This window comes from Neolamprologus multifasciatus, chromosome 5 (assembly GCF_963576455.1).
Source record: "Neolamprologus multifasciatus chromosome 5, fNeoMul1.2, whole genome shotgun sequence".
NCBI lineage: Eukaryota > Metazoa > Chordata > Actinopteri > Cichliformes > Cichlidae > Neolamprologus > Neolamprologus multifasciatus.
The window spans coordinates 1,340,228-1,355,075 of record NC_140443.1 but is presented as its reverse complement, the minus strand read 5'-3'; the positions used below and the strand labels follow the sequence as shown (position 1 = coordinate 1,355,075).

At 44.4% G+C, this 14,848-nt stretch overlaps 1 protein-coding gene and 1 long non-coding RNA gene across 4 annotated transcripts in view; both read right to left on the bottom strand.

Annotated features, from left to right (window-relative positions):
- Positions 1 to 3,521: 3,521 nt before the first annotated feature.
- The window catches only part of LOC146517749 (uncharacterized), a 50,105-nt gene continuing 38,778 nt past the window's right edge, over positions 3,522 to 14,848 (bottom strand). The window contains exon 2 of the long non-coding RNA XR_014874213.1: positions 3,522 to 3,640. This is a non-coding gene — a long non-coding RNA (uncharacterized LOC146517749). The remainder of the gene's footprint in view (positions 3,641 to 14,848) is intronic.
- Positions 9,299 to 14,848, bottom strand: part of dag1 (dystroglycan 1) — a 58,671-nt gene continuing 53,121 nt past the window's right edge. For all 3 annotated transcript variants that reach the window (XM_085160393.1, XM_085160395.1, XM_085160394.1), the window contains exons 3-4: positions 13,442 to 13,903; positions 9,299 to 13,251 (exon numbers count right to left, since the gene is read on the bottom strand). In XM_085160393.1, the coding sequence (XP_085016519.1) occupies positions 11,410 to 13,251; positions 13,442 to 13,903 (2,304 nt within the window). In that variant the 3' untranslated portion in view covers positions 9,299 to 11,409. The remainder of the gene's footprint in view (positions 13,252 to 13,441; positions 13,904 to 14,848) is intronic.

Sequence of the window (14,848 nt, the reverse complement as noted above, 5' to 3'; positions counted from 1 at the left end):
ACTGCTGTCATCAAATTGACTTTGGTTCTATCAGTCTGAAGTCGGTCTCCTATGACTCCGAGACTGAACGGGGTCAAGCTGGCTGTTTGTGATAAACCAGCAAAAATCGCAAATGCTTTGCTTCCTAACATTAAGAGTCCAGCTCTGAAACAGACAGTGAGGCAAGCAGGACGATAGTGTTACTGCAAAATGACAAATGCACCTGAAAACCTTGGTTGATTGCAATATAACCAGAATACAAACATCCATCCATCTTCTTCCACTTATCCAGGGCTGGGTGACGGGGGAAGCAGCCTAAGGAGAGAAGCCCAGACCTCCCTCTCCCCAGCCACCTCCTCAACTATCTGGGGGAACACCAAGGTGTTCCCAGGTCAGTCGAGACATATATCCTCTCCAGCGTCTCCTTGTTCTGCCCCGGGGTCTCCTCCTGGTGGGACATGCCCAAAACACCTCACCCAAAAACATCAAACCACCTCAACTGGCTCCTTTTCATGTGGAGGAGCAGCTGCTCTACTCTGAGCCCCTCCCAGATGGCCAAACTCCTCACCATATCTAAGGGAAAGGACAGCCACCCTTCGGAGGAAGCTCATTTCTGCCTCTAGTATCCACGATCTCGTTCTTTCGGTCACTACCCACAGCTCGCTCAGGATAGGGACATAGATCCCTACGCTGGTTATTGAATACAAACAGCTGAGCCAAATCCTCTGTAACCTGGCACATCATGGCCAAAAACTCTCTGAGAAGAATGATGCAACACCCTGAAAGTGAGCTGCAGCACAGTGGTCAACACCATCCAGCAGTTTAACAGGACAGCTTCCAGTCAGAACAAACCTCGCCGTGGTCGACATCAGTGCACATGCTCAGCGTCATATCCAGAGGTTGTCTTTTGAAAGCAGGTGTATGGGTGCTGCCAGCATTGCTGCAGAGGTTGAAGGGGGGGGGTCAGCCTGTCAGTGCTCACACCATACGCCCCACACTGCATCACATGGCTGTCGTCCCAGAAGGAAGCTTCTTCTAAAGATAATACACTACGGATACACATTACGTGTGGTCTGATGAGGCCAACATAAACTTATTTGGTTCAGATGGTGTCAGGGGTGTGTGGTGGCAACCAGGTGAGGAGTACAAAGACAAGTGTGTCTTGCCTACAGTCAGGCATGGTGGGGGGATGTCATTGTTTGGGGCTGCATGAGTGCTGCTGTCACTGGGGAGCTACAATTAACTTAGGGAACCATGAAAGCCACCATGTGACATACTGAAGCAGAGCATGATCCCCTTCACAAACCAGGCTACAGGATTCCAGCATGATAACCCCAAACACACCTCCAAAAAGACCAGTGCCTTGTTAAATCTACTGAGGGTAAAGGTACGTGACTGCACACGCATGTCTCCAGACTTAAACCCTATTGAGCATCTGTGGGGCATCCTCAAATGGAAGGTGGAGGAGCGCGAGGTCTAACATCCACCAGCTCCATGATGTCATCGTGGAGGAGTCTTCACGTCTTAAAACCCACTTTTATTCTTTGGCTTTTAACCTCAGTGAGACTTCGTTTCTCTTTTAACTGAAGTAAATATTTAATTAATTATTTTACTTTTCTTTCATTTGGTTTTTATTTATATCTAATGTAATTTTATTTTACAGTTCCAACGTGCAACACTTTCTGTCAGCTGTGGTTGTTTTAAAGACCTTTATAAATAAAGGTGATGATGATGATGATGATGATGAGTGGAGGAGGATTCCAGTGGCACCCTCTGAAGCTCTGGTGACGTCTGTGCCCAACAGATTTAAGGCAGTGTTGGAAAATAATGGTGGCCACCAGAGATGGGCAGTAAAAAGTAATCTGATTACTTTTTTCAAGTAACGAGTAAAGTAAGGGATTACTATTGCAAAAACGGTAATTAGATTACCGTTACTTTCCCGTAGGAACGCTGCGTTACTAAAACCGTGATTTTTTTGCGAGAATGTCTCATGACAGTGACGTAAGCGAGTGCGACGTTCGTGACAACAGCTGTGTGCAGATCAACAATGGATCATATATCGAGTGCAGAGAGAGTATGAGCGTGCAGCGTTTAAAGCGTGGAAGTACTGACCTTACTTTGAGTTTGATTCCATAAAAAGTGACACAAACATTAGTGTCCGTTGTGCGTGGGAAGAAAACTTCTTTTTACAGCGAAAAAAACCCCTAAACTTCCGACCAAGCACCGAGTAGCTACGACGTAATGGGAAACTCACAGAGAAACTCGCGGATTCTTCCACTGACCGCTGCACACCTGCACCAGGGTAACCCTCCGCCTACCCCACTCCTGCTTTACAGGTGAAAATAGAGCAACAGGACCGCTAGTCTTTTGACTTTATTTATTTTCTGCTGTGTTTTACTTGCATCTATTTGAAAGAGTGAGTGTAAACACACAAAAAAATATTTTATTTTATGTGCTGGAATGTGCAGAAAATAGGTTTAAATGTTAAACTAATTTCCATCACAACAAATAATGATGGATTATGTAGAAAAAGTAGAATTGGGCTGAAAGATCTATCGCTTTATCACCTATTCAGGTTGTAAATCGTGTTTTTAAAAAGTAACCAAGTAACTAAGTAACTAAGTAATTAATTACTTTTAAAAATAAGTAATCAGTAAAGTAACGTGATTACTTTTGGGGGAAGTAATCAGTAATTAGTTACTGATTACTTTTTTTAAGTAACTTGAGCAACACTGGTGGCCACACAACATACTGAGACGTGGGCACAGTTGGGACATTTTCACTCGCTTTTGTTGCCAGCAGTTTAGACATTAATGGCTGTATGCTGAGTTATTTTGAGGTGACAGCATATTTACACTGTTGTACGAGCTGCATACTCACTACATTACATTGTATCAAAGTGTCATCTCTTCAGTGTTGTCCCAGGAAAAGATATAACAAAATATTTACAAAAATGTGACGGGTGTACTCACTTTTGTGAGATACTGTATGTAAGCATCTTATTTAACACAATCGTCTCATGTTTGAATAACTTTAATAGTGTTAATTTAATCAGTTGTTTAAGTTGCTACCAGAGCAAATCATCTGTGTGTAACAATGTCCACTATTGAATGCAATAAATCCAACATGTTCTTTTTCTCAGTGAATTCCCAGTTAACCTAAGCCCACATGAACTCTCATTCTGATTAGCTCGCCTGAGTTTTTCCTCATGTTTTACCATCGACCTTACTGAATCTATACCACGTGCTGTCATTATTTGCTGTGGTTTAATTTGGCTTCAAAACTCAGTGCAGTTAACAGGAACAGAACCAGCGTTCTTACTCTACCTGTGTGGCTTCTCTCCAGGTACTCCAACTTCATCCCACAGTTCAACTACACGTGTGTAGGTTACCACTGGAACATGAACACTTGAAGTACTGTATACAATTAGTATTACTCTGGTTCAGTGACATCTATGGGAGAAAATCAATGATGGCAATCAAGTTAAAGGGGGGGCCAGTGCAGCATATGCCCCTGTCTCCCCACACAGATATATGTCCATGTTTATTCAATTCAATTCAATTTTATTTATATAGCGCCAAATCACAACAAAAGTCGCCTCAAGGCGCTTCATAGATACAATGAAAAACCCAACAATCATATGACCCCTTATGAGCAAGCACTTTGGCGACAGTGGGAAGGAAAAACTCCCTTTTAACAGGAAGAAACCTCCAGCAGAACCAGGCTCAGGGAGGGGCGGGGCCATCTGCTGTGATTGGTTGGGGTGAGAGAAGAAAGACAGGATAAAGACATGCTGTGGAAGAGAGACTTAATAACAGGTTAATAACAGATATGATTCAATGCAGAGAGGTCTGTTAACACACAGTCGCTGTGTCCCATTTCAGGGTCTGCACGCTTGAAATACGCATTTTAAGTGCGGTTACGTCACCGCCACGCGACGACGGCTGTCCCAATTCGAAGTGTACTTGAAATGCATACTCCAAATGCGCCGTCGATTTCCCCAAATATCAAGCATGGTCCGGTGCACGCTTCGTGGTCCCATATATCCCACAATTCATAGCGCGGCGGTGGGTGTGGATAATTTTGCCGCAAAATACGGCAGAAGGGAGCGGCCGAAAAGTGAACTGTCAAAAGTAAGTACTGAATATGACGTCACTTATTCATGTGCGAATGTTTAATAATGAAGAACATTAAAACATTGCTGTTGGTCACATGTGGCAAAGTCATGTGACACTAGTGATGTTTGTACTTTCAGCGTTAACTTGGTTTTAAAGCCTCTACTTCTAAATATACATATAGTCGACCTTAATCTTACAGAGAATCTGATGATTTTATGATTTTATGGACAATTAAAGTCAGTCATATATCCACAAATACAACAAGCTGAAAGTCAGTGATATATATATATATATATATATATATATATATATATATATATATATATATATATATATATATATATCAATCATAATAATCTGACAATACTATAATATTGGCCATATTATATTTACATTACCATAGTGAGATGACTTTAGTCTCATGAACAACATTAACTAATTATTATTTACTAGCTAATCTTAAATGACTGTTCAGTACAGAAATGAAGCCCTTGAATCATGTTTTACAGTCCTGTGGTCTCAGCCTCAGATACTCAACTAATCAAAGTGATGTCAGAACAAAAACCTGGCCAACAAAACAATTTTCTCCTTCATTTCTGTCAAACAAAGCTGTATGTAACGTGTCTCGCGGTTAGTATCATGGTTGCTAGGCAACCTGAACAGCGCGACGAAGCATATACCGTCCCATTTCACAAGCCTCTCACTTCCGCACTTCTCGTACTTATAGTACGCACCGTACGTAGTACGCGTAGTGCGCGTACTTCAAGCGTGCAGACCCTGAAATGGGACACAGCCAGTGAGTGAGAAAGGTGACTGGAAAGGAAAAACCCAATGCATCATGGGAATCCCCCGGCAGCCTACGTCTATTGCAGCATAACTAAGGGAGGATTCAGGGTCACCTGGTCCTGCCCTAACTATATGCTTTAGCAAAAAGGAAAGTTTGAAGCCTAATCTTGAAAGTAGAGATAGTGTCTGTCTCCTGAATCCAAACTGGAAGCTGGTTCCACAGAAGAGGGGCCTGAAAACTGAAGGCTCTGCCTCCCATTCTACTTTTAAATACTCTAGAAACAACAAGTAGGCCTGCAGAGCGAGAGCGAAGTGCTCTAATAGGGTGATATGGTACTACAAGGTCATTAAGATAAGATGGGGCCTGATTATTTAAGACCTTGTATGTGAGGAGCAGGATTTTGAATTCAATTCTGGATTATCTGTTCAGTAAGATGCTTCGCAGGTCAGACTGTCTCTAAATCTCACAGGGTGCTACTATCTTCGTTTTAAATTATTCAAGTCGTTAATCCTTTCTTTTCCATTTCTAAAATAAACTTCACAAATAGAAGAAAAAATAACTTCCTCAATAATAAAAAGTAGAAACTGCTAAAAATACGATGGAGTGGTGCTGCTCTCGTATTTTTAGCAGTTTTTTAGTTCCTTAGAACTCACCACCACTATTATTTATTCAGAACTAATTTGGTATTTATTTACTTGTCATGCACCTGAGAGAAAGACCATCCTAATTTATGAATATTTTCTTGCTCTTATTTTGAAAATCCCTGCTGACCCATCTTCCTGGTTTGTTTCCATGACAGCTGGTTGACCGTCAGTGAAGTGGCGGTCCTCGACATCATCTGTTCTGGAGGATGGAGGCCCACTCCAACCAGAACCTGCAGCAGGTGGAGGCCTGGTTGACGAGCAGCGACCACGTTTGCTGTTCGCTGTCTGAGCTGGTGTGAAACCAGAGGACGAGGGACTCACTGGAGAAGAAGCAGAGCATTGCTTCATCGACTGAGCCTGCTCATGTTTGCACGGTATGACACTATACTGGTACCAGTGTGCACATTTAGCCGCTAACACACTAATGCACCTCTGCAGTCGTCTATTCAGCCTGCGTTAAGTATCTGTTTGTGGTTTGCACATCAGCGAATGACCTCGGGGACTCAAACGCTTCTGCTAAGCGGGTCAGGCTGTAATGAAGGAGCATGTCATCGTGGACGGTCCTCATGACCGCACGGGTAATAGCCAGGCTGCAGCAGACCAGCTGAATTGTTTTCTGAATGACTTTTCCTGGGATTGATTGTCAATTTATTTCCAATTTAAAGTCCTGATCCTCAGCTGCACAGTTTCCACCCACCTATCAGACTCCATGCACCCCCCTCCCCACCACACACACCTTTAATAGAGACCCAGTGCACTCGACTGCATTCAGCCGGCCTGTGTGGCCAACGAGAGTTTTAATCAACCTTCCCTGCAGAAGAAGTGTGATAGTGAAGCCTTTGTGGCTGCGGCTATAATGTTCCCTCAAACAAAGCCCTGAAAAACTGTCAAAAGCTACAATCTTGTACCTTTTATGAGACCGTTCAATTACTGACAAAAAGAGATTCAGTCAGCTGAAATTACATCTCATAAAGTCTGTCACAACTCCAGAGAAAACTAATCATGTATCAGAAGGCTGACTCAAGCAAAAACGCCTTTCCCCTGCTCCGTTCTGTCCGATCCAGTTTTACCTGCTGGGAAATTTTCCCCGTGCTGTTAACGGTTTCTTGTCAAACCAGGGTGTGCTTTTTGTGATGTAGATGAAATCTGAAAATGATATAAAAGATACATCCTTCAGATCAGACTAGAGTGTTAAAAGAAGCCTAAACTATGCACGTAAAAGAAATGGAAATCATACGATGTGTTTAGGGAAAGTGACAGTAATGCACATGCTGATCTCAAAGCTGAGGAAAGGGCCGTTAAATGCTTTCTGAATGGGTTCATGGTCCCTTCTTGCACGTTTACAGGTTTAACTTCCTGTGTTTGTGAGCAGAGGGAGCTCGTAGTCTGGGAGCGTTTCCTCCTGAAGTCAGTCTGAGCTCCTCGACACGTAAAGCTAAAAAGCATCGCGAGGGTGTGCCTCAGACGTTTCAGTTATTAAAAATGATCAAGTTTTCTGCCCTTCACCGTTTCTGTGTGACATCTGTCACGTCCGGCCACGCTGTGAATTTAATTAAAAGCGTCTCTAATTATAAAACTTGTCCTGAGCACCGTTGCACTTCTTATCATAAATCCAGCTGCAGCTCAGCTGTAACAAAACTATTTATGACACAAATGACGTCGCTTTAAATGAAGGTGAGGATGTCTCTCTCTCTTTTTACCTGCTGCCTCGCCACCTCAGCTCTGGTAGGAGGTGCTAAGACATGAGGAAATAAGACAGGTGCTTGGTGTTGTCCCGGCGGGAAGACTGACGGTGCTTCTGGAGAGTCGTTTGTGAAAGTCGATTAAATTAAAACCCGCACAGTTCTGCTGATATGACAGTTCATTATATACAAGTAAATGATCTGAATATTGTTGCTTTTCTCTTTAGCGTTACAGCTACAACACTGGACTAAATTCAGTTTTTTCAGGGCCTCTGGCCTGCAGGAGTCACGGCAGTACCACAGATCAGTGTCGTGCACCTGAACTCTATTTTATAACGTACTGTAAACGTCACACTCTTGTTTCTCCTCCAATCAGAATCAGTATTAACTAGAAAAATTTGCATTTCCTGCGAAAATGCTGTGTGGATGCCTTAACGCTGAAGATGTCTGCTGAAAAAAGCTGAAAAAGTTGAAAAGTTGCAAAAAGTTGTCTGGCGGTGAAGAAACTGAAAATTCTACTGAAAAGGGGTAGAGAAGCAGAAAATGTTTGCTGAAAAGTGGTGAAAAGCAAAAAATTCTACTGAAAAGGGGTAAAGAAGCTGAAATTTGTACTGAAAAGAAATTTTGCCATGAGCAGGATTCAAACCCGGCCCTCCTGTTCTGAAGGCGGCTGGTCATCTCAACTGAGCCAAACTCATTCTCTCAAGAAAAGAGATGGAGAGACTTACAATTCTGCTGAAATTAGCAGAAGCTGCTGAGAATTATGCTGATAAGAGGTGAAATGGTTGAAAATTTTGCAGAAAAGTGGTTTTTGCTGAAAACATCTGAAAGAACTGGAATTTGTCCTGAAAATGGGTGAAAAAGCTAAAATCTGTGCCGAAAAGAGTTAAAAAAGTTCAACTGTGAACTGAAAATATTGTTGCCATAAGCGGGATTTGAACCCTGGCCTCCCACTCTGAGAACGGCTGCTCATCTCACTGAGCTAAAACACAGCTCAACCGGGCAAGGGAAACTAGTGACCCCACTGATAATGTGGCAGAAATGGGCAAAAATATTGCATAAAAAATTCAATATCTCAAAGTATAGAAGTTATGAGCACCAAAAGTCATAGCAATAATTAGCAGAAAGAGCAGAATTTTTCAAAGTTTGAACGGTGCAAATAGCATGAAAACTGAGGGAGTAGTTAAGCGGCAAAAAACGTACAGAAGCAACCAGAATAATAAAGAATAAAGAGAAACAGGAACTCCATAGTGGCCTTTGAGGGCATCCACACAATGAGCAGTGTACGACCTATGCCGACGTCTTCAGAGGGGTGTAACTACAAAGCGTAGCAGGAAAACAGGTGTGAGCACAGTTTTAAAGATGCTTTGCAGCAGGTTGGGATCAGTGAGCAGGTAAAATCAGGGGCACCTTTGTGACACTTTAGCCCACTAACCTTGTAGTTGTGCTCAGATGAATGTGTAAGGGTTGTTTAGGTCCAGATCTTCCCCTTTGTGTAATTTTTACCTGTGAAATGTCCAAATGGAAAGGCCAGCTTGCAGAGCTTGTTGAGCTTGTAGAGATGCAGTCTAACCCGTTTCTGAGACTGTGCTGGTCTACTTGAACTGAAGCCAGTAGCCTTTCACACTTCTTTCCTCACCCAGTGAGGTCTGAGTCTTCACCTTGACCCCGATCCTCGGGGCTGTCGTGAAACCTCTTCGCCGTCTCGTTGGTCATCAGAGATACTGCAGCTAAAGAGCCGTCAATTTCACCCTTTTTATGACCATGCTGCTCATTTTAATTCAAAGGTCGAGAGTCTTGTCATATATGCACGCACCGAGCCACCTCGCGGGTTGCCTCAATCAAACCCAGATCAATCCCCCGTTAATCTTTGTCATCAGTGCGACCCGTTTATCCATTTCAGCATCTATGGACGTCCCGGGAATACATCGATCATCGCTTCCCCTACCTCCAAATTAAACTCTGTCGTGAATTATCGCAGAGGGACAACAGAGCTGGCAAATTGTTTACATCTAATCAATATTCCAAGTAATCAATGCAAATTATCTGTATGCAGCGTGTGGAAAGACAGAGTGAGCTGAGAGACTGTTTTCACAGCGTAGCCTTTTTAATGGGAAGAGCTTTCAAACGGAATTGTCCAACTAGTCATTCAATGGCAGAATAATTTAGTACAAAAAGGACAGCGGTACAACCGTTCCAGTGAGTCCAAAGACCGTAGATGGTTGCCAGGCAGCGAGCTGTCTAGGGAGGTAAAACCTCTTGTGGACTTCAGACGGATTGATTTATCAATTCAAGGCTAAGTGGAGCAGTAGAAAAGTGACAGTGACCAAAAATCTCATCCATAAACATCAGTCGGGGTGGGATCGGGAGAAAATATTTTCCCGGCAGAAATGAGTTAAATCAGAATGAAGAAAGGGGGGATTTTGCTTTTGTTTAAGGTACCACTTGGTTTTATTATTACAATGCACACTCCAAAAGCAAAAAATAAAAGCCTTGGCATCTGCACACCCGACAACATCACGACCGTACGAGTCACTCGAGCCTGCGTCGACCCGTTGCTGGGTCGACCGCAGCGTACATTATTATTGCAAAGGGTCACTTTCAGTTGAACTCATCATCAAACAGAAGGACATAAAGAAATAAAAATTGTGAATACATAAAATATGGATCATTCAATTCTCGAATAGTGGGAAATACACTTTAAATGCAAACACACACAGAGTAAAATAAAACGTTAAAACATGTGACCCATGACAAAAAAATAATACATAACTGAACCAATAATTGAACTTCTAAGCTAAGATTTTACAAATCACAGAAGACTAATCTTGAATCGTTTTCTCGTTTTAATCATTAATCGATTTGAGGCTGTATCAAAAACTCTCGTAAAAAGAAAATTAAAACGTGATCTTATCGTTTCGGTGACTAATCGCATCCGCATCTCGGCCTCCGTCGTCTCCTCCGTGAAATCGAAAATGGGATTATCTGTACAGTCCCGCGTGGGGTTGCCACGCAGCGTTCCTCGTCCGAGCGGAGAGAAGAACTGCCTCGTTACATAAAAAAATAATTCTCCCTGGTCCAAAATAAATTGCAGGGATGTTCTTCCTGTTACTATACAACGTGGAGGTGTGTACAAAAGGGCAAGAGTTGTGTTGCTACATTTAATAATTGATCTCCAAATCTCGTCAAACTGTCAACTAAATTTCCTTGTTGCTTCCATCTGATTGAGTCTGTCGGCTGAACTGAAGGGAGGACGGTTCATGTTTGAATTGTGATATCGGTGTTTCATATATATATATGAACAGGAATAGAAAGCTCCTGCAGGTTATTTTAGTGAGGCAGTCCTTTTCTTCCACATTTCTTCGACCTCCAAAAAAATATAACAATCTATCATAACGTCTTCCAGATATACAGTGAAACTCAAAACCAACGAAACAAAAATTATTATTCTTCTCTAAATCTTTTTAGGCTACCTTGTTATTCTCATCTTTACTACACATTGTGAATAAGGATAAAAACAGACAACTAGTGTTAAAAGGCAAACCGTATTGAATCTGAATAAACACGCCCGCTCATTCAAACACACTCACACACACACTTCGGCCTCCTATTGTCTTGTGTCGTCTGCAGGGCTGAATTGAGATCCACGCGATAGCTTTTCTCATATTCGAAGGATCTGTCTCCCTTTATTAAAAATGCGAGCTGTCGCCTGCAGCGGTCTGATGACAGGACGCCGTCTTCTCGCATTATTTAAAAGCCAGGCAGAAGAAGAGTTAGGCAAACACTTCAGTCCAGAGGAAAAAGAAAAAAGAATCTTGGGCTAAAAGGTGAAAAATAATCCAGTATCCAAACTCGGGAGAAAAGAAAATGCTGGGACGGGAGCGCACGTCTCCCAGTTGTTGCTTCAGACCAGCTGGTCGAACCCAAAGCCAGCGTGATGAGAATTTGCTCGTCTTAGGCCACTGTAGTAGGTGGGCTACCACGAAAACAGTAGTCCCTCCCTGTGCACTGTAAAGCCCACCCAAATCATTGCGCCCCGACCCATCCCAAACCAAAGTCGCTTGAAGCCTTTTTGTACTATAGCACCTCTTGTCATCACTCCCTGCAAATGTCCAGACAGACGAACACCAGAAAGGAAACTGTCAGAGTTCCTCAGGCATCCTCACCCTCCGCCCTATCAGGGGAGGGTTAATCAAGTCTTAGGGCGGCACATAAGGAGGTGGAGATCTGTAGGGAGTTATGTTCTTCGGACGGGAGCCCTTGCCCTCCATAGGAGTGGTGAAGGGAGGAGGCGGTTGGTAGGGAGGCGCGTTGGGGTCGTCATCTTGCAGAGCCGTGTACTCCCCCAGAAGCTCCTGATTTAGGGGAGTGGTTTCTGGCGTGGCCATGTTGGGGTATTCAGGGGGTGGAAGTGGGGGCTTCTCTTCCTGGAGAATCAAGGGCATACTGGAGGACGGAGGTGGCTTGGAATCATCAAGTTCGTCTGCAAAGATAATCGGCACACCTTTCTTAATGAAGGTGGCCTGGTCCTCGATGGTAAGCTTGCCCTTTCGTTTCTTTCTATAGCAGATCATTGCAATAATTCCTGCTATTAGCAATATTGCTGCCACCACCACAGCAGGAATGACCGTGTGGAGGTAGACGTCATCCGCGCTATCCTGGCTTGATCCCACAGCTGGAGTGACAGCTGGAGGTTCTGGGATATCGATGTCTCCTGGTGGGATGAAGGAATACATACGGCAGCTTGCCCTCCCCTTCACCTTGACGTCCAGTGGTTTGAATTCAGGGTCCATTATGTGCTTAAAGCTCTGTGAGGGTCTTCCGTCAGAATTGGCCAGCGTCCTGCTCATGACTAAGATCTGCTCCTTTGGACATGGATGCTGAGGCAGGCTGGTGTTCGTCCACTCCACCACAATGGACCCTTTGGTGATGTTCCTTAGACTCACCGTGCTGCTGTTGCGGTCCCCGAGGACATATGCCAGCTTTTTAACCAGGAGGATCTTCTTGTGGATGTTGTTCGTTACAGACCGTGGCTCACCCTCCAATCGTGCCGTAAATATAACGGGGGTTTTGTCATTGGTTGGCCAGCGGTTTACGCGTACCTCAAAAGCATCAATTGCATTGAGGTCACCTTTGTCAGCTGCCTGCATGAAGTATTCATGTTTTCCCACATGCTGGACATCAGGCAGTCCATAGAGCAGTTGGCTGGTGGTGTTGAACTGGATCCAGGAGTCCTCTGGAACTATTTCATTATGGTTTTGTCGAAGGGTTAATCGCAGCTTATCTGTCGTTCCATCCTCTTTGTCAAAGAATGTATCGGATGGGATCTTGACTTCGAAATAAGTGCCCACCAATGCATTGACCTGGTCGATGGGGTTCCTTAACTCGGGCTTTTCGTTGAATGGATCTGGAACGGCACGTGATGTGGTGGTCATAGGAGACTTTGTTGTGGGGGTCTTTGGCGTTCTGAATGCTGGTGTGGTTGTCTTCTGCTTCCTTCCTGGTTTCCTGGTAGGTTTTCTGGTGGATGTGGGTGTGGAGGCTGTGGCTGGTGTGGCGGTGGGTTGTACGTAGGTAGGCCTGGTCATGCTCGGCTGGATAGCAATGCTGCTGGTGGACTCCATGACCTTCGTTGGCTGGGAAGGTCCCGTAGTCGGAGTGTGAGCAATAGGGTCACGTACTCTAAAAGTAGGCTTTCCCGGAAGTGGGACGGGACCTCTCACGGGAGGGGCAGAGCTTTCAGTCGGTGCAGCAATAGAGGGAGAGGAGAGGGTTGGGATAATTCGCACTGGTGGCTCCACTGCAGTTGTTGGAGGAGGCACAACCAGAATAGGCGTCGGAGTGTTGTTTAGTTGTCGTCTCACTCGTTTGGGGACATGAGGTTTCTTGTTAGCGATGTGCCAGCCCACCACGGGGTAACCCAGCTTGGCTGACATTGTGCCTTCCTTTGCAGGACCCTGGACGCTGTTGATATCTGGGACTGTGCTCTGGTCCAGCGAGCAGCCGAGCTTCCAGGACAACAGAGCGCCGTTCTCCACCACCTGGAGAGACATCAGAAATGTTGATTAGATGTTTACCAGTTCAACCCATTGGTGACTATTAGAATTATTTATAAGTAGCTGCACAAGGTAACTAATTTTGTTCTATAAGAAGCCCTTCAAATTGACACAAACTGCTCAGAAAAGAGCTTTGAGGGTTACTGCTAGTAGAGTGAAATGACTATTCACTCACCTTTTTGGCATTCCCAGGTCCAGCCATAAACGCAGACATGTCAAACAGCCTGTTGTTGACCACAGGGAGCATCTTCATGTACTGAAGCCCAACACCAGAGAAGCTCCTCATGTTATCCAGAAGCTCTACCCTCTGCTCTGAGCTCATCTTTGTCAAATCAGCATCCAGGATCACCGTCAGCACTGTGACCGGTTCCTCGTTCCCACACATGAACTGTTGGACGTCATTTTCAGTGGACGCCTGGTTAGACGTCAGCTGAGCTGAATCTGAATCCAGGTAATCTTCAGGGTGCACTGCGATGGAAAACACCTCTGAAGAAGACGAGGATTTAGTGTGGTTGGAGATGGACACGGTGATGTAGTGAACACCTTTATCCTCTTCCAAAGGTAGACCTTGCAAGATTCTGCTGCTGGCATCCCAGTGCAGCCATTCTGGGAGCGAGTCCTTACCCATCTCTGTAATCTGGAAGACAGAAGAGGGGAAAAAAAGAGCCAGATAATTATATATATTAGCTAGCTTAACGGTTTTAACATGTAGCTACAAAATATCCAAAAAACTGGGTTGGAAGGGGAGTTGGAGATGAACTATGATGTGGTTTGGTTTAGGCCAGGGGTGGGCAACATTTTAGATGATCCAACACAGATGATTTAAATGGCTAAATGACCTCCTCAACATGTCTTGAAGTTCTCCAGAGGCCTGGTCAACTAATCATCTGATTCAAGTGTGTTGACCCAGGGTGAGATCTAAAACCTGCAGGACACCGGCCCTCGAGCCCTGGAGTTGGACACCCCAGGTTTAGGCTCTAATCAAACATGATTTCTGGTCAGCATTGACAGTAGTCTATCAGAAGACAGGTATGAAAGTTTTGGGACCTCTCTACTTCAATTTTGCAACGAACCCGATGTAAACGTAGCTTCTTTGTGTAAATCTGAAACGGCCCCTCGGTGCTCGTGCCGCTAGCAGTCAACCACAAATGTCGATGCTCAAATATAAATCATAGTTTGTCATCAGCGTCTGCGGCGGCATTAACATAACCCCTACGTCAACCATAAATCCAGTTTAAGCCTTCCTCCTTCGGCGCATATGGACACACTCAACAGAATTGTAATTTAAACCAGACTAAAATTAAAATAACTCGGCCAATTACACGGCTGGGGACGCCCACATGGCAGGAGGCTGATGGAGAGAAATGGATCGCAGGGGACTGACAATGCATCCGTGCACATAAATTCAAAAACAAGAGCGAATGCATCCTGCGCCGCCTCCCCGCCCCCGACCCTCCACCAGCCCCTACAAGTTAATTCTGCGGCTAATAAATCCTGGTTGATAAATTATGTAGAGGCAACGCTCCCTAGACACATCATTAATGCTCTAACCAGCACACAGGCGTCGCCGGGGGAAAACACA